The sequence below is a fragment of the Rhinatrema bivittatum genome, chromosome 3, assembly GCF_901001135.1.
Source record: "Rhinatrema bivittatum chromosome 3, aRhiBiv1.1, whole genome shotgun sequence".
Lineage (NCBI taxonomy): Eukaryota > Metazoa > Chordata > Amphibia > Gymnophiona > Rhinatrematidae > Rhinatrema > Rhinatrema bivittatum.
The window spans coordinates 111,723,257-111,742,859 of NC_042617.1; the positions used below are offsets into that span (position 1 = coordinate 111,723,257).

The following is a 19,603-nucleotide window of genomic DNA, read 5'->3' on the forward strand; positions in this document are numbered from 1 at the left end:
GAACGACTAAAACATCGTTATTTTGAGGGCAGCAACAAGGCTGGGCGGGTCCTTGCCAGGCAATTGAAGCAGCGCTCTTTCCAATGCAATATTGCTAAGATTAAAGATCACCAAGGCCGGATGTTGACTACCACGAGGGATATAAGGGAGTGTTTCACCAAGTTCTATTCTCGCCTCTATAGTGTGGACCAGAGCATCACCTCTGACACCATTGATAGGTACTTACAGACCACTCCCTTGCCCACTTTAACCGCCTCTCAACGTCTCTTTTTGGACAGTCCACACCATACTATTGAGGTGCAAGCAGCTATCAAGGATCTTAAGGCGGGCAAATCGCCTGGCTTGGATGGCTTCTGGGGGGCTATTACAAGCGGTATAGTACACAATTAGTGGGACCCCTTACAGATTTCTTCAATGAGTTACGCGAAGGGGAGTCCTTACCACAGCATACTAATGTGGCTGGTATAACTGTCCTGGAGAAGCCCGGGAGGGATCCAACTCAATGCGGGTCCTATCGACCCATCTCCCTGCTTAATGTGGATTTAAAAATCTTAGTCAAGGTTTTAGGGCCAGGCTTAATACATTCCTCCCGCAATTAGTCCACAGTGACCAAGTAGGTTTTATTCCACATAGAATGGCGGCGGACAATGTTAGGAAAGTTACAGATGCCATCTGGTGGGCAAAACAGACAAGGGTCCCCTTGGTGTTGATGGCCATTGATGCCGAGAAGGCTTTTGATTTGGTGCATTGGGACTTCTTGTTCACCACATTAGGGGCGGATGGCATTTGGCCCACATTTTTTACGTTGGGTCCAGTGTTTATATCAGGATCCCGGGGCCAGGATAAAAATTAATGGTGGATATGGAGACCTCTTTCAGGACCAGAGGGGCACTAGGCAGGGATGCCCCTTTTCTCCCTTGCTTTTTGCATTATTTTTGGAACCTTTCACTACGAGGATACGGGCTTCTGGATCTATAACGGGAATCCCCATGGGTCGCACCCCATTGAAAATTTCTCTCTTTGCGGATGACATCCTGCTGACACTTACCAACCCCCGGGCCTCAATTGGAGAGGTTGTGGAAGAGATTCAGGAATTTAGTGCTGTTTCAGGTTTTAAAATAAATATGGATAAGACAGAGTTGTTAAATGTAAACGCAGACCAGGATGTCATCATGGACTTGGTGAGGCACTACCCTTTTAAAATTGCCCAAACATCCCTTAAATATTTGGGGGTCCAGATCGGAGCGGAGGTGAGTGACCTGTATAGCTTAATTATATGCCGTTATTACAAAAAATACGGACAGACTTATTAAAGTGGGACAGAGAGCAATTTTCCTGGTTAGGGCGTGTTGCCATAATTAAGATGAATGTCCTGCCCCGATTTCTTTATTTTTTTCACACTATCCCAATTGTGATTTCCACTCCCATACTAAGATCTTGGCAGAAAATCCTGTTCGACTTCATTTGGCGTAAACGTCCCCCCGGGTATCTAGACGACTGTTGTTTCAAACACGGGATAAGGGAGGCTTGGGAGTCCCCAACATTGAATGGTATTATGTGGCTGCTCAATTGGCGGCGATTCCCGACATGCACAGGAAGGGTTCCCCAAAACAATGGGCTAATTTTGAAGGTCAACTCCTGGGGGGTGTGCCATTGTCCACTCTGGTGTGGCAACCCCGTGACACCTGGGTGGCATCTGGCCCATTGACGGCGGCGCTGGACACCACTTTATGCTTATGGGACAAATGGAAGACACGCGTGGTGGGGGACCAGGTGTATTATCATTCCACAGGCATATATCATAATTTACAATTCCCGGCGGGGTGCTCCAATCGAGCCTTTCAAGCTTGGAAAGCGAAGGGGATTTACCGAATTGAACATTTGCTTAAAGGAGGTTCATTAATGACCTGGCAAGACATACAAGCTATATATAAGCTTCCTCCTGCGGATTTTCTTGCGGGGAGCCAGGTTTTGCATTTTCTTCGCACTCCCCTCATCACATCTTCCCTTCAATGGGGGAAATCGCAATTTGAGACATATTGTACGAACATTGATAAAACACGAGGGATAATATCTAAGATTTATTCTCTTCTCATTGGACGGACTGATGAACCTTTCCCACACATGCGGTCTTGGGACTTGGATTTGGGTACTCAATTGTCCAAAGCAGATTGGAAGTATATCTACTTACAGGCTCGCAAATGCTCGGTATCTGCCTCCCTACAGGAGAATTGCTACAAGATGATTACCCGCTGGTATCTTACACCACAAGTTCTCCATCGCAGATACCCCAGAACTAATGCCACATGCTGGAGAGAGTGTGGACAACTTGGGACCTTTTTTCATGTCTGGTGGGCGTGTGACAAAATTCATACTTTATGGACTCATGTAGCACAGTGGCTTGAAGACATTTTAGAGGTCCGTGGTGTTCTGGACCCTGGCTTCATGCTCCTTCATCGCTCGCCACTCTCTATGAATAAACCACACATTCTCTTTTGCCAACAAGTGTTTATTGCAACTCGCCTGTTGATAGCTGGTTGCTGGAAACAACCTGTGGTGCCCTCTCTCGGTATGGTACAACACAAGGTGCATCTGCTGTGCAAAATGGCCGCTATAACGGCAGAACTCCAAGCTACACCGCAAAAATTTCAAGAGACTTGGGCTCCATTTCTGCAATGGGAAAAGCAACTAGCAACATGATTTCTGTCTGGACTTCTGATGACTTTACTTTGTTTTTCCCCTGGACATTGGCCTAATTACTGGCTTACTCCAGTGTCCATATCGCTGTATGTGGGTGCCCCCCTGCGGAAAACCATTGGTATGCCTGATCGTTGGATGATCACGAGTTTTTGACTTTGGATTATATAGATTGAGCTCTTGGTCATGGGAGGGGGGAGGTGTTGTGGGGACGGTTGGGTAGGAAGGGGGGGGTATGGGGAAGTTTCATGGGACTAAAGTTTTGTAATGCATTACTGCGATTTCTGTTTCTCATATGTTATATTAACCAAAAACTAATAAAAATCTAAGTTTAAAAAAAAAAAATCGTGATCCCTGGTTCTGCTGATTTTTTTTTTCTGACAGAAAAGGTTTGTCTCCTCCTGCCAGCCAACAACACTACTAGAATTAATACTCCTGCCCTGTGGACATATTTTTCCAGATACGATTTGTCCAAAGGAACAATCTTTAGGAGAGGAGTAATTGCAACTGAACTCTTCTCTCAGGCTCTGTAGGGGCCCCATCAGCTCCTGGCTTCTGTACTAGAGGTGGGGCCTAAGAGCAGATCAGACGCTGACTTAATCTTATGCCAGTTCATTAACATTCAGGAGCAGCTTCTACTTTCCCAGAGATGGGACCTCATGACGGGGAGGGGGGAGGTGGTAAGTCTTGTTGCCTCATCCTCGTCCTCTTCTTTCTGCAATTGTTAACATTCTGCGGACTGCCAGAAATGCTGCCAGCGGATGAGAAACGCTGAACTACACTTCTCCAGGTGTAGTTAACTTTCTTGGCATAATGCAACTTGCAAAGTTGAACACAAGCCACATTTTTCTGTTTGGATGCTAATGAGCTGCTTTGCATGCATCTGTATGCAGTACAGCTCATTACATACCTACATTACAGTAGGTTTAAAGGCCAGAAAATATGCAGAACTTGAAAGTTCCTAGTTTCCAATTTTGCTGCACTAACATGCATTATTGTATGGTAAGTGCATTAGACCTGCTTAGTAAATTAGGCCTTTCTATCATCTAGAAAAGACTGTAGTTAGTTGGAGAATCTTTCTCTATCCCTTTTTGGCAGGATTAGCCTGTTTAAAATGATTATTTTGCCTATATAGATTTGCATGATGCAAACAATCCCAGAAATGTTTAAAAAGACAAAGATCAATAACACTATAGCTGCCCTTTTGTGGAGAGGCAAAAATCCTGAATATCAATATTGAAGTTTACTAATACACATGCTGAAGAGAGCTTAAGCTTCCAGATCCCAGGGAAATACAATATAGCACACTTATTGTGGCATGTCAATCAGTTGTCAGGAAATTCTACTTAAGTCCCCTACAAACTGAGCAACATCTGCATTCAAAGGTTTAAAACTTGCCTTTGAATTCAGTCTCTTAATTCATCCAGTACAATGGGCTAAAGCAACAGTCAGAAAAAATTTCTTGCTCTCCTCATATCACTCTAGGTTTCTTTCCTTGAATAGAAATGGGAATTTTTCACATGAAGTGGACTCCAAAGGTTTTCCTGACTGGGCAGAGAGAGCTCATATCCCTAAATGAATTCCACCGCTTGATGGTATCTGATATATTCATTTCAAAACCTGAAAGAGAGCTTTGCCGTTTCAAACAGAAAATTATCTGCATTCCTTCAAGCAAGGCATATCTAAAATCCTTGTAGTATTCTAATATAACAGACTTTGCTGTCTTGAAACTAGATACTGTACTTACTGATGCTTCTGAGTTAGGCATCTCCATATCTAGCTTTTATAAATTTCTAACTAGTCAGCAGGAAAGTAAACCCCTTCAGCTAGGGCCTGTGCTAGATGGCATACAGATGGGGCAGATGAACTAACCATAAGCATGCTCAGAAAAGGTCTGGACGGACCTAGAGAATTCAGATAATACTATATTCAGAGAAAAACAGTATAAAATTCTACAATACCTCTATATTCACCTCATTAAGACCTTTAATATGGGTGTTAGAAAATCTGATTCATGTGCTAAATATATATCTCATAGAGGCAGCTATTTACTCTGTCTGGTCCTGTCCCATAATTTCTAATTTTGGAGCCAGGATATTCAGGGCTTTAATGAAATAAGCAACAACTTTCTGTCATAAGAACATAATTGCCATGCTGGATCAGACCAAGGGTCCATCAAGCCCAGCATCCTGTGGCCAAACCAGGCCACAAGAACCTGGCAATTACCCAAACACTAAGAAGATCCCATGCTACTGATGCAATTAATAGCAGTGGCTATTCCCTAAGTAAAATTGATTAATAGCAGTTAATGGACTTCTCCTCCAAGAACTTATCCAAACCTTTTTTGATCCCAGCTACACTAACTGCACTACCCACATCCTATGGCAACAAATTCCAGAGCTTAATTGTGCATTGTGTGAGAGAATTTTCTCCAATTAGTCTTAAATGTGCTACTTGCTGACTTCATAAGAGTGCCCCCTAGTCCTTCTATTATTCGAAAGTGTAAATAACCGAGTCACATCTACTCGTTCAAGACCTCTCATGATTTTAAACACCTCTATCATATCCCCCCTCAGCCGTCTCTTCTCCAAGCTGAAAAGTCCTAACCTCTTTAGTCTTTCCTCATAGGGGAGCTGTTCCATTCCCCTTATCATTTTGGTAGCCCTTCTCTGTACCTTCTCCATCGCAATTATATCTTTTTTGAGATGCAGCGACCAGAATTGTACACGGTATTCAAGGTGCGGTCTCACCATGGAGCGATACAGAGGCATTATGATATTTTCCGTTTTATTCACCATTCCCTTTCTAATAATTCCCAACATTCTGTTTGCTTTTTTGAGTGCCGCAGCACACTGAACCGACGATTTCAATGTATTATCCACTGACGCCTAGATCTCTTTCTTGGATTGTAGCACCTAATATGGAACCCAACATTGTATAACTATAGCATGGATTATTTTTCCCTATATGCATCACCTTGCACTTATCCACATTAAATTTCATCTGCCATTTGGATGCCCAATTTTCCAGTCTCACAGAAATCTGGGCCAAGTTGAAAAAAAAAAAAAGCACCATTTCTTGGAGCCTGCAGTGCCAAAGAACACAGTCTCAGCACTGAGTGCAATCAATGCATTGAGCCTGGTGCCATCGATTCATCAAGCCTAGATGCAGGCTGTGCTTCCTCTCTTGAAACCTCGAGCCTCAGTGTGGATCAGCACCACCTACGCACTGGGCCTCTGTGTTGCTGATGCAACTGTTCCCAAATCACTAGTCTTGGGGAGGATTGGGTGTGCGCAGGGAACTAGGCTTCATTTACCTTCCCCTATTACAAGGGCCATTTCCCCATCAAGACTTCTTGAGCAAGATCTTCACTAGAGATGCCAGATCCTATCTGCTCAGTAGTGCCATTAATAACTAACTGCCTCCAGTAAAAATATAACCAAGTCCAGAGGGTTTGGAGGAAGACTTCATCTTGGTTTCTGAAGAGGATATTCTACCCCCAATACCTGGCTAGAGAGCAGGACAGCCCTTGGACCAAGTGACAGTTAGTGAACACTGACTTTGCCTCCCTAGTGCCTTTGGACAAGGAGGGCACCCTTCAGCCTCTCCTCTCCAGGTTATCAGATTTGTTCAGAGTCCCTCTTACTCCTGATCCAAGGGATTCCCCATAAGTATCCTTGTGGGAAGATTAGAGTCCTCACAACTCTCTTGCAGCAGTGTCTAGCCATTCAGTTGCCCACATAATTGATGTCCTGGATCAGTGTCCTGCTCGGATCAGAAGAAGGTTTGATGGGAATTGTTTCCACCTGAGGACCTTTCTTATTCCAGATTTCTGGATAAGTTGGGTAAGATGCCAGGGGTCAACATTGGTAAGGACAAAGGACCCTTGCATGGAAGTCTTCAGCTTCCATGCAAGGGTCCTTTCCATGGAATCCAGGCAGAATCCATTTGATCCTGAAACACTTGTAGAGAAGAATGTGGGAGAATCTTCTTTCATTTGCTTCAGTAGCCAGGAAATTATATTTAAAGTATCAAGTCCAGAAAATCCCAGGTTTGAGTGATACAGATGCCTCACCAATCAGTCGTGGTGGAGTCTGCACTAAAACGAACAAAGAAAACCAGAATATTTTTCAACACTTGGTCAGGGAAAGATCCAAGACTGCTGGACATCTTTGGGGTGAAAAGTGTTCCAGAGTTCTATGCTTAGCACTCACATTTTCACCCACCAGTTCTGCATGATGTAGTACTTCCATGATTTTGTGGAGTAACTGAAACCCTTCCTTGCTTCAAGGGATGGCAATTCAGCCTGTCCACAGCTGCTCCTAGATTCAGAAGTATATGCCAACTTATTCGGTCAGTATACAAAGGATTTGACATGACAGTTTGTCATCCATCTGCGTGTGGGTGTGCTGCATGGCTTGGTTAAGGGCCAGCAGTTTGTGATGATGTCCATGATAAACTACTGGATGTTTCCTGCCTTGGAATAGGGAAACAGTAGCTCAGGTCAAGGAGCAACATGTGGCAGTCAGTTGCTCTCAATCAGTTCAGAGCAATAGTCAACTTCAAGATGCCCCTACTTTGCTTTTAAGCATTTGTTCTTTCAGAGACATCTCTTCTGGCAATTCCAGATATACCGGGCTTCTCCTCTGCTTCCACAACAACAACAACTACTTGAGGCTCAAGACTAGCAGCATGAGAAGTGCCAACCAAAAGTGGGACAGATCCAGTCAAAACCTTGAAATTTAGCTCTCAACCCCTTCGGTGGGGGGGGCGAATTGTCTCTTCTTGGAGAAGTAGCACAAAATCACCAAAGAAGGCTGGGTACTTAAAATTTTGCAATCTGGTTATCACTTGTATTTCTTTGGACTTCCAATGCCTCCCCTCTTTCTCGGTCTTCAGTCTCACTCAGGGCAGCTCTGCACAAAAGTGGAACTGCTTCTTCAGCAACAGGCAATAGAACTAGTCCCGACTGACCAACATAGCAGGGGCTTCTACATCTTCCAGTTCCGGGATTGAGACCTATCCTGTATTTATAAAGTCTGAACAAGCATCTGTTATGGCAGAAATTCAAGATGAACATCCTCCACACAATTCTGCCCTTCATCCAGGCGGAGGAGTGGATGTTGTGCCCTGGATCTGAAAAGACATGTATGTCCACATAATCATCCATCCCTCCTGCTGGCAGTATTATGCTTTGTGGTGGAATCCTCTCACTGCCCATACTGGGTTGTCCCCTTTGGTCTTTATGGCACTGAGAATCTTTATCAGATGCCTAGCTGTGGTAGCAACATATCTGTTGTCAGGGCTTCTATGTTTTCCCTTACCTGGATGACTGGCTAGTTACAGTGACTTCCCAAGAAGGAGTTTATCTCCCTGCCTAGGACAATTCAACTTCTGCAGCCGGTAGAGGTCCTAGTACATTTTTAAGAACTTGACCCTGATCCTGTCTCAGAAGGTCAAGTTCATCAAGGCATGGATAGACTCTTTACAGAAAACAGTTTTTTTCTGGAAGATTGTGCAGATGTCTTCAGTCCCTAGCTCAATGCTTGGTAAACTCTGATCAGACAACTTCCAGGGAAGTACTAGTTGTCCTGGGCCACATAGCAGCAGCAGCAGTTCGTGTGATCACTCTCTTAATCTGCCTCCACATGTGTACCCTACAGTGGGGCCTCCACTCCCAGTAGAACCAGTTAACTCAACTTTCGACAACTCTGGTGAATGTCTTGCAGGAAATGAAGAGAGCTCCACTGGTGGTTAGAACAGTACATTTTTGCAGGAGAGAGCCCCCCTCGGTTGAGTTCCCATTCAAAAAATCTTAGTGACAGATGCATCCACCAAGGGATGGGGAGCACGCACTGGTCCCTTCAAGGAAATTAATCACGGTAAAATGACAATTCAAAATCAATCTATTGGAGCTTCGAGCAATCAGTCAGTCTCACATCTCCTTGGAGGAAAGAGAATTTTCATCCAAACAGACAACCAATATAACTATGTTTAATGTCAACAAGGAGGCATGAGGTTGTGGACTTTTATCAGGAGGCGATAAGAGTATGGGAATGGGCATGCAATTATCAAGTGGTTCTGTAAGCGATCTACCTTCCGGAGATTTCCAACACATTGACAGATTGTCTCAACAGAGTGTACTTGGAGACATAGCACAAAATCACCAAAGAAGGCTGGGTTCTTAAAATTTTGCAATGTGGTTTTCTCACAGGACAAGCAGGATGGTAGTCCTCACATATAGGTGACATCATCAGGATGGAGCCCAATAACGGAAAACTTCTGTCAAAGTTTCCAGAACTTTGACTGGCCCCTACTGGGCATGCCCAGCATGGCACTAACCCTGCAGCCAGCAGGGGTCCTCTTTCAGTCTTCTTTTTTCTGCGCAGCAGTAGCCTCGCGGTTTAGGCGCTCTGAACAGATTCCTGACAGGAATTTTCCTCATGGACTTATTTAAAATTATTTTGCCCCACAGGGGTCCCTCCTCTAACTTTTCTCAGGCCGCGGTACTCCGGTAAGTTTTTCACCGTTTTTCATTGATTACCGTCGAGTTTGGCCCTCGCGGCCTACTGGCCGTCGACCATACCGCGGCTCGATTTTTTCTATGGCCATGGCGTCGGGTTTTCATTGGTGCCCGGACTGCACTCGCACCATGTCTATCACAGACCCTCATAGAGTCTGTGTAATGTGTTTAGGCCGTGAGCATGATGTCCTGACTTGCACCAAATGTGCCCTTATGACACCAAAAGGTCGAAAAGCCAGAATGGAGAAGATGGGACTCCTTTTCCGTGCTCACACCCCGACGCCGTCCATCGCATCGACGTCATCGGAACCGGCACCATCTAAGTCTCTCCACCATCGACAACCGTCCGGTGACCGCCCGCCATCGACGTCTTCACGGCTATTGACTCCCGTTTCTCCCCCTCAAGATCGAGGGGATCGAAGGGAGAAACATCGCCATCGGCATCGTAAGTCTCGGACCGTGGAGGGAGCGAAATCATCAACCTTGCCACCGTCCGAACCACCATCGAAGAAGCCCCGTCCAGGAACGGCACCGACCACTCCTGCGACCGGGCCATCGAGGCCACCCTCACCCGATCGGGGTTTGGGAGTCGCGATTCCGCCTGTAAAGGTGGTCCCTCTGACTGTGCCTCAGCCTCCCTCTTCCGACACGGAACCGGAGCTGATTGCCCCAGGTCTCTGGGAAGAACTGGACCGGCTGGTCCAGGAGGCCATCGACAAGGCGCTGCAACGACTCCAGGTCCCTCCGGTACTGAGAGTGGAATCGGTCACCAACCCGATTCCAGCAGCGCTGGCACCACTGCTATCCCGGATGGAGGCGCTCATGACTGCCCTTCCACCGGTAATTCCCGGGTCTCCGATGGCCCCGGTGCGCTCCCCGATGACAGCTTCATCGGGAGGAGAAACACCATTTCGCATTCCTCCTTTGGGGGTATTGCGTCAGCCATTGATGCCATGTCGTCCCTCGCCACCGATTCATTCATCGGGAGCGATACACACATCGGCACCATTGATGCCTTTGATGCCGGCACCAATGCCCCCCAGGGCGTCCATGGTGCCCCCGGTGATTCCTTTGATTTTTCTCGGAGCCTCAGCCGGGCTCGTCGGGTATCCAACCCCCTTCTCGTCCTGCAGGTCAGCCTGCTGATCCTTATGACACCTGGAGTGTTGATACTTCCACAGACACAGATGATTTACCTTCACCTCCTTCTCCTACTGAAAGTAGAAAGTGTTCTCCTCCAGAGGACCTCTCTTTCATTAATTTTGTGAAGGAAATGTCAGAATTGGTCCCTTTCCAGCTTCAGACGGAGCAAAATGATAGGCACCAGATGGAGCTTCTCCAATTCCTAGATGCCCCTAAAGTGATCACTTCTATTCCCATTCATCAAGTTCTTCTTGACCTCCTCAAAAAGAACTGGGAAAACCCTGGATACATTGCCCCAGTACACAGGCTGACACTACTTATCTGGTACAGTCAGCCCCTGGCTTTCAAAAATCTCAGCTTGACCACCTCTCAGTTGTGGTGGAATCGGCTCAAAAGAAAGCAAAAAGGACGAAACCACACTCCTCTACCCCTCCTGTCAAGGAACACAAGTTCCTCGACAATATTGGTCGTCGAGTGTTCCAAGGGGCCATGCTTATCTCCAGGATTGCTTCTTACCAGCTGTACATGACCCAATACAACAGGGTCATTTTCAAGCAAATACAGGACTTCTCTGAAACCGTGCCTGACCAATTTCAAGAACATCTTCAAACCCTTGTCAACAAGGGGTTTGAGGCAGGAAAGCATGAGATAAGAACAGTTTACGATATCTTCGACACCTCCATTAGAGTGTCTGCAACTGCCATTTCGGCAAGACGCTGGGCCTGGCTCAAGTCTTCTGACCTTCGCCCAGAAGTACAAGACAGGCTCTCTGACCTGCCCTGTATAGGAGATAATCTGTTCGGTAAACAGATTCAGCAAATAGTGGCTGAATTAAAGGACCATCATGAGACCCTCAGACAGCTCTCATCGATACCTTCTGACTTCCCTTCTAGACAGCCCTTCAAGAAGGACTCTAAGAAGTCATTCTTCCGCCCAAGGAAGTACTATCCTCCACCAGCAAGGTCCCGAGTTACGAGGCCTTATCAGAAATCTCAGCCTCGCCAGCCCCGGAAGCAAAAGCCACAAGCAGCTCCCCAGCCGGGGCCTGCTTCAGGTTTTTGACGTTCCCTTGGAGAGCAGCAGCCTGATCCCTCTGCCAGGCATACCAGTGGGAGGTCGATTGCCACATGCCATGAAAGTGGCACAATCAATCACAACCGACCAATGGGTGCTAGCAATCATTGCTCAGGGTTACCACCTGAACTTTCTTGCTCTTCCACCAGACTCACCACCTCTACAAGCGTGGAGAGTAACCGACCACTCTGTCCCTCTGGAGCAGGAGGTTTCCCTTCTTCTCCAGTTAAGAGCAATATAACCCGTCCCTCTTTCACAACAAGGCCTAGGGTTCTATTCCCGGTACTTTTTGATCCCCAAAATATCCGGGGGGGCTTCGTCCAATTCTGGACCTACGTGCCCTCAAGTACCTCCAGCGGGAAAAGTTCAAGATGGTAACCTTGGGCTCACTTCTACCTCTTCTACAAAGAGGAGACTGGCTCTGCTCTCTGGACCTCCAGGACGCGTACACCCACATTGCGATAGCTCCAGCTCATCGCAAGAACCTCAGGTTTTTAGTAGGCCCAAAGCACTATCAATACCGGGTGCTTCCATTCGGCCTAGCATCGGCACCACGAGTCTTAACCAAATGTCTCGTGGTTGTCGCAGCCTTTCTCAGGAAAGGTGGTGTTCACGTCTACCCCTATCTAGACGACTGGTTAATCAGGGCCCCAACTCAGTAAGCCGCTCGATCGTCCCTGGATTTGACCCTACATACTCTAATTTCTCTAGGATTTCTCGTCAATTACGAGAAATCCTATTTAGACCCATCTCAAACCTTATCGTTAATTGGGGCAGACTTGGACACCTTACAGGCAAAAGCCTTTCTACCTCAACGAGTGCAAACCCTCGTGTTCCTCGCTCATCAGTTGCAGTCTCAGTATACAGTAACAGCTCGACAATTCCTTGTCCTTCTTGGACACATGGCGTCCTCAGTCCATCTCACACCAATGGCTCGCCTGGCCATGAGAGTCATGCATTGGACTCTGAGGTCACAATGGATTCAAGCGACTCAGCCTCTGTCAACCATTGTCCACATCACCGACGCACTCCGTCTGTCTCTCACCTGGTGGAAAGATCAGAACAATCTCCTCCAGGGACTGCCTTTTCACCTGCCAGATCCTCAACTCATTCTCACCACCGATGCTTCCAACCTCGGCTGGGGAGCTCATGTGAACGATCTGCAGTCACAAGGATTTTGGTCTCCAGAGAAAGCCAAACACCAGATAAATTTCCTGGAGCTTCGAGTGATGCGCTATGCTCTCAGAGCTTTTCAGGATTACCTATCAAATCACGTCATCCTGATTCAGACGGACAACCAGGTGGTCATGTGGTACATCAACAAGCAGGGAGGCACAGGCTCCTTCCTTCTGTGTCAGGAAGCTGCACAGATTTGGGCGGAAGCACTCTCCCTCTCGATGTACCTCAGGGCCACCTATTTGCCGGAAGTGCACAATGTCTTGGCAGACAAACTGAGTCGTGCCTTCCAACCGCACGAGTGGTCTCTCAATCCCTCCGTAGCGACCTCTCTCTTCCAGCAATGGGGTCATCCCCAAATAGACCTCTTTGCGTCCCCTCAGAACCGCAAGGTGGACAATTACTGCTCCCTCATTCGCAGCGAGCGCTCTCAGACCAGCGATGCATTCTCCCTCTCGTGGGCAGCCGGTCTGCTTTATGCATTCCCTCCACTTCCTCTTCTCTCGAAGACTCTCGTGAAGCTCAGTCAGGACAAGGGAACCATGATCCTGATAGCACCTCACTGGTCACGCCAAGTGTGGTTTCCCATACTCCAGGATCTCTCCATCCGCAGGCACATTCCCTTGGGAACGCACCCGCTTCTGATCACTCAGAATGACGGATGTCTACGCCATCCCAATTTTCAGGCCTTGTCCCTGACAGCATGGATGTTGAAAGGTTAATTCTTCAACCTCTTAACCTTTCAGATTCAGTTTCTCGTGTCCTGATTGCTTCACGAAAGCCTTCCACAAGAAAATCTTATTCCTATAAATGGAAAAGGTACACATCATGGTGTTCTTCGCAATCCCTTGATCCCTTTTCCTGTCCAATCCCAAGGTTTTTGGACTATCTCTGGCATTTATCGGAATCAGGTCTAAAGACCTCTTCCATCATGTCAGTGTGGTAGCCGCCTTCCATAAAGGTGTCGGGGATGTCCCTATATCAGTACAACCCCTCGTAACACGTTTTCTGAAAGGCTTGCTCCATATCAAGCCACCTTTACGTCCTCCGGCCCCTTCTCTGGTTCTCGGGCGGCTCATGAAACCACCCTTCGAACCTCTTCACTCCTGTGACCTAAAATATCTCACATGGAAAGTAATTTTCCTTTTGGCTATCACTTCAGCTCGCAGGGTTAGTGAGTTACAGGCCCTAGTTACCTATCCGCCTTACATAAACTCCTGCAGGACCGGGCGATACTCCACACTCACCCTAAGTTTTTGCCTAAGGTAGTTTTGGAGTTTCACATTAATCAATCCATCATACTACCCATCTTCTTTCCCAGGCCCCACTCCAACCCAGGGGAACAGGTTCTGGATACCCTTGACTGTAAATGGGCTCTAGCGTTCTACCTAGACCGTACAGTTGCCAACAGGAAGAGCACTCAGTTATTCGTCTCTTTCCATCCCAACAAACTAGGGCAACCTGTGGGTAAGCAGACTCTCTCCTCCTGGTTGGCGGATTGCATATCTTTTTGCTATCAGCAAGCAGGCATTCCTTTCCAAGCCCATGTTAAAGCACACTCTGTGAGGGCCATGGCGACTTCAGTAGCACACCTACGATCGGTGCCACTTCCTGACATTTGCAGGGCTGCCACCTGGAGTTCTCTCCACACTTTTGCAGCCCACTATTGCCTAGACAAAGCTGGAAGACAAGATTTCATCTTCAGCCAATCTGTCCTGCGTAACCTATTTCCAACGTGAAGTACCAACACCCTTCCGCCTGCCCGGTGGGGGTTCAGGATGCCCTCTACCAAATTCCACCCTAGTTGTTTTGCCTGTTGCACGCCGTTGGGTACATTTGGTGCATGTTCGGACATCCTCAGCTCGGTACCTACCCATATGTGAGGACTACCATCCTGCTTGTCCTGTGAGAAAGCAAATGTTGCTTACCTGTAACAGGTGTTCTCACAGGACAGCAGGATGTTAGTCTTCACGAAACCCGTCCGCCGCTCCGCGGTGTTGGGTTCGTAACGTTTTGTTGTTTTATTTTTTCAGCACTGCCTGAGCTATCAAATAAGACTGAAGGGGGACCCCTGCTGGCTGCAGGGTTAGTGCCATGCTGGGCATGCCCAGTAGGGGCCAGTCAAAGTTCTGAAAAATTTGACAGAAGTTTTCTGTGATTGGGCTCCATCCTGATGATGTCACCCATATGTGAGGACTAACATCCTGCTGTCCTGTGAGAACACCTGTTACAGGTAAGCAACATTTGCTATCACTTGTATTTCTTTGGACTTCCAATGTTTCCCCTTTTTCTCGGTCTTCAGTCTCACTCAGGGCAGCTCTGCATAAAAGTGGAACTGCTTCTTCAGCAACAGGCAATAGAACTAGTCCCGACTGACGAACATGCTGGGGCTTCTACATCTTGTACATCACTGAATAGCTGGCAGGCTGTTCGACCTTTGGTATCATCCCTCAATCGGCCACTTCTCATTGGAGGAAAACAAAGGTGGAGTGATATTTGTTCTATTCTTCCAAGCAAACTCAGGTGCTCTCACAACACTTTTCTGCTCACCTGGAATGTAGATCTCATGTACACTTTTCCACCAATTCTACTATTAGCCAGGACAGTGCAAAAAGTGCTCAAGGAGCAGGCTGCCTGATTCTGCACCTGCAATGGCCAGACAAGTGTGGTTCTCCTAAAAAGTACAACTGTCCATTAGCTCCCTGATTCCTCTAGGGGCAGATCCACCATTGACTCAAGAATAGGGTTGTCTAAATCTTCTCTCTCTACTTGAAAGCCTGGATATGGAATGCTTGCTGATCATGTCATTTCCCTTACCTAAGGAAGTTGAAGACATACTAGTATCTACAAGGATGCTCTCAACTAGAAGGATTTGCAGCTTTAAATGGAAATTGTTCTGGTCCTGGTGTCATCAAAGCTCCTTAGACCTGTTTGCATGTGAACCAAAAGAACTGCTTCATTAATTGTTCTCTTCCCTCCTCAGGACTCGTCAGTCAAAGTGCATCTTAGCGCCATAGCAGCCTACCATGTTAAGATAGAAGGTAAACCAATTTTCACTCCTCCTTTAGTGTCGTAAGTTTATGAAAGGTTTATGGCATACTAAACCTCCACTGGCCAAGCCACCTGTTCTATGGAATTTTAATGTCATTCTGTCATAGCTTATGAGGCACCCTTCATGCCATTGGAACTGGCTTCTTTGAAGTTTCTCATATGGAAGTTATTTCTTGTTATGATCACATCAGCTGCAAGAGTCAGTGAGCTTCAGGCATTGGTTCATTACTCACTATATATGCTGTTCTCTGCACCCAACCAAAGGTCCTACCAAAAGTGATGTCAGCTCTTCATATAAATCAAGGCATTGTGAAACCCATATTCTCTCCAAGGCCACATGTGCATGAAGGTGAGAGTCCTTTATGCATTGGACTATAAAAGAACCTTGATTTACTATCGAAAGAGAACTCTCCACATCATCAGGCCTTGCAACTATTTATCTCTTATAATTCTGCATAGTAGTTGCCAAACATACTTTGTTCAATTGGCTAGCAGTCTGTATTGTGTATTTTGTTCTCACTGGCCTCCAGATTACAGACTCTGTTAAGGCTAATCAAGTGAGAGCTATGGGTGCACTGGTGGCTTCTCCGCGAGCCATGCCTATCAAAAAATCTGCAAAGCTGCAACTTAATCATCAGTGCACAACTTCACATCCCATTACTGTTTAGACGATCTATCAAGGAGTGGCAATAAGTTTTGAGTAGCCTGTTCACCCAGTAATCTACTCTCCACGGAGGGGTTTGGGTGGCTTTTTCAGTAAATGCTCTGCTGCAAACTTAACTTGGGTCTTTCCATGTGTCATGGCTACTTCAGCTCTACTTATTGATGGAGAAAACAAGTTTGCTTACTATAAATTGTGTTCTCCGTAGACAGCAGGATGAATTAGCCATGCTGAATACCCACCTACCTCTTCCCTAGCTAGACATAGTTCTAAAATCGACTGAGAGTCTCACGAGGCAGTGCCCACATGTGAACCACATATGCTCTATTAACTAACAAAAAAGGTTCTGTTGGCGCCTTTAGATGATGTCACCCACACGTCGTGCTTAATTTATCCTTGTTTATGGTAAGCAATCTTGCTTTATTTTGGCAGATATCTAGCTGCTGTTGTAAAATGTTAAACAGCTGCGGATTCTCATTCAGATTTTCATCTGTTGTAAACCTGCATTATTCTTTTCCAATTTCAGGTCGTAGGAGGCTTAGATATCCACAAAAAGATGGTGGTAGATGTGTGACTCTCTTTTGAGCAACACCCAACACTTTTGCTTTCTTCTCCATCTCTGAAGATCTGCTCAAGACGTCCAGCAATGCTCTCTGTGTATTTAAATGGAAGTATTTTTCTCTGTGAAGCCACATTTTCCAACATGAGCCTCATGAAGCCAACTAAGTGTTATTGAACATTAATTCTCTCAATAACTCAGTGTAGCACTTTAAAGTCTGAAGGACAGCAAAATGGAAAGAGCATATCAGTGTGGTGGAGAAAGGGAAGGGGGTTGGCTTTTTAATTTATTTTTCTTCATCTTTTATAACAAGGAAATATATATATATAGCTTTCTATATGTGATAGTTAGGTGGGCTTTAATTTAATATACTTGATTCAGAAACAAAACTAGAGTACCAAGTGCCAAGCAGAACATAAACAGTTGAACATATGAATATAAATCCTTACTTTTATTTCACACAATTTTATATGTATGCTGTAGTAGAAGAATGTAAACTTTTAACTGGTGTTTGGTCAATTGGTTTCCTGGTGACTTTTCCAACATCTTTGTATATTGACTGGTTGACAAAACATTGTTGCTTCCTGTTAATTACTTCATATTTTTTTTTCCAAAAACAGGAGACTTGTATGTTTTATTTATACCTGTTAATATATTACTTGGGATGGTTTATTTGCTAGTAGCCTGTAATACAATTCTGCCTATGAGAAAATGTAGTTCAAATGTTAATGCCAAATGCTGAATCTTTTGTGCAAGTAGTAATTGCACAAAGCTTATTTCAACCACTTCATTCTGGGGGAACAGTTGCATCTTTTAAGGGGTCCGTAAGTAAATGTAAATTATCAGCTGGGGAAGGAAGAGGGAAAGGAGAGTGATTTATGTCATAAACAACTTAGCATTTTGCTTTCAGCATATTTTGTTTAGTTGAATCTAGAGATGTTTTGATTTTATAATTCTGCCGAATTCCCATTTACTTGTTTCCTACATTACTTAGCACGATGAGATTTTATTCAATAGTAAATTTATAGTATTTCAAACAGAATCTTCCCCCTCCATGTATAAAAAAAAATACTGCAGGCAGCATAAATAACTGGTAATATTTAATGAATATATGTATATTGGATACGGGGAAAATCATGTTTAAACCTATTGAGGAGGAGACATTTTGTTTAACACCATACCTCCTGTTCTTCTCCATTCTATCATGGGGGAAAGGTTTGTGGTCATATCATGATTTATAATTGATGATAAACTTGATTATGTGTGATATAAAAGTAGCGAGTGATGTTCCGCCACACCCTCATCCCTTCCCTTTTCTGCAATGGTACTATTGGCTGGAAGACAAAATGCATACCTGCTAGATTTATAGAAAAGTACATTTATCCTGTAACATACTGCTTCAGTGAAGACTGTATATCAGTCAACATTTAAAAAGGACAGGTTTTATGTATTCACATTAAATCAAGCACCTGCCTGCCATAGCTGTTCCTTTGACTGAGTGCTGCACATCATGGGCTCTGTCTGTGAGAGAGAAATCCAGGTGCTTGGTGTCCTTGCATGACATGGAGTTTTGCATGTAGATCGATTTGAAAATGTTCCTCTTGTTTACATAATTTGCATACTTTAAAAAGAGAATGTTGCCAAACTTTGGTAATTGTAAATGTTCAAGAACCTCCACTACATGTAACTTCCTCTGGATCAGTACGTGGTTTATAATCCCAGCCAGCAGATGTATCTGTTCCAGTGTCAACTGCCATGTGCTCTGCTTCAAGGGGAAATTAGTCTTTTGTGAATTTTTTTGTACATAACTATTTGTTATAAACATTTTAGCAAATTTCTTCTGTTTCTCTTAATTGCTTGTGCATATCTTGGCTGGTGTTTAAAAAAAAAAGTGCTTACATTATTTCTTTATTGGGATGAGGTTTTGTTTTTTTTTTTTTTTTAGTTTGTGTGGGGAAGACTGTTTATGTCAAATGTTTAGTTTTATCCTCTGCATGCATATGTTGTAGGAACTATAGAAAATGTCATACAGAATGAATTAAAAATAAAATATTTGAAACTTGACTATTCTAAGCTTTTTGTAATTTTTTTTTCTTTTTTACTGTGTTGGTAATAGTGATTCAAAAGCTTTAGATTTTATATCTAAGCAGAGTCATTTATAAACTTTAGGTACCTTGGTTTTTAGTTTATTTTTTTTCCCCTGAAATTTCAGTGTTTATTACAATAAAAACAAAAATATTTACCAGAAAAATGAAATGGTTTTCTGCTCATTTTTCAAATTTTTGTTGTATTAAATACTGATAAATTCCAGGATAAAGAAAAAACTGAAAACAAAGGTTCCCTGTACGTACCAGGATCAGTCCAGACGGTGGGTTATGTCCCCCGTCCAGCAGATGGAGTCAGAACAGAGCTCGAGAGTGCCACGTCATATGCTAATGCACTCTCTGCTGAAGCTCAGTATCTTTCTGACTCCAGCAGATGGGGTTGGGGAAATCAGTGCTTCCCCACAGTGACAGGATTTCGTTGTTTTTCTTTCTTCTTTCTTCTTGAATCCTTACCTGTCATTTCTACTGTACTTATTTGGATCAAGTTATTTAAAAAAAAAAAAAAAAAAAAAAAAGTTTCTCAGTTTAATTTCTGAGGAGGCGTGTCTTCACTTTCTTCTGCCTTCTCTTGTCGTTTCACTTTCCTGGCTCAGGGGTAAGTGTCTTTATTTTGT

General features: G+C 44.8%; 1 protein-coding gene across 3 annotated transcripts in view; it reads left to right on the forward strand.

Annotated features, from left to right (window-relative positions):
* PPP3R1 (protein phosphatase 3 regulatory subunit B, alpha) overlaps positions 1 to 18,948 on the forward strand; it is a 172,768-nt gene extending 153,820 nt beyond the window's left edge. For all 3 annotated transcript variants that reach the window (XM_029593589.1, XM_029593590.1, XM_029593588.1), the window contains exon 6: positions 16,852 to 18,948. In XM_029593589.1, the coding sequence (XP_029449449.1) occupies positions 16,852 to 16,899 (48 nt within the window). In that variant the 3' untranslated portion in view covers positions 16,900 to 18,948. The remainder of the gene's footprint in view (positions 1 to 16,851) is intronic.
* The last annotated feature ends 655 nt before the right edge of the window (positions 18,949 to 19,603 follow it).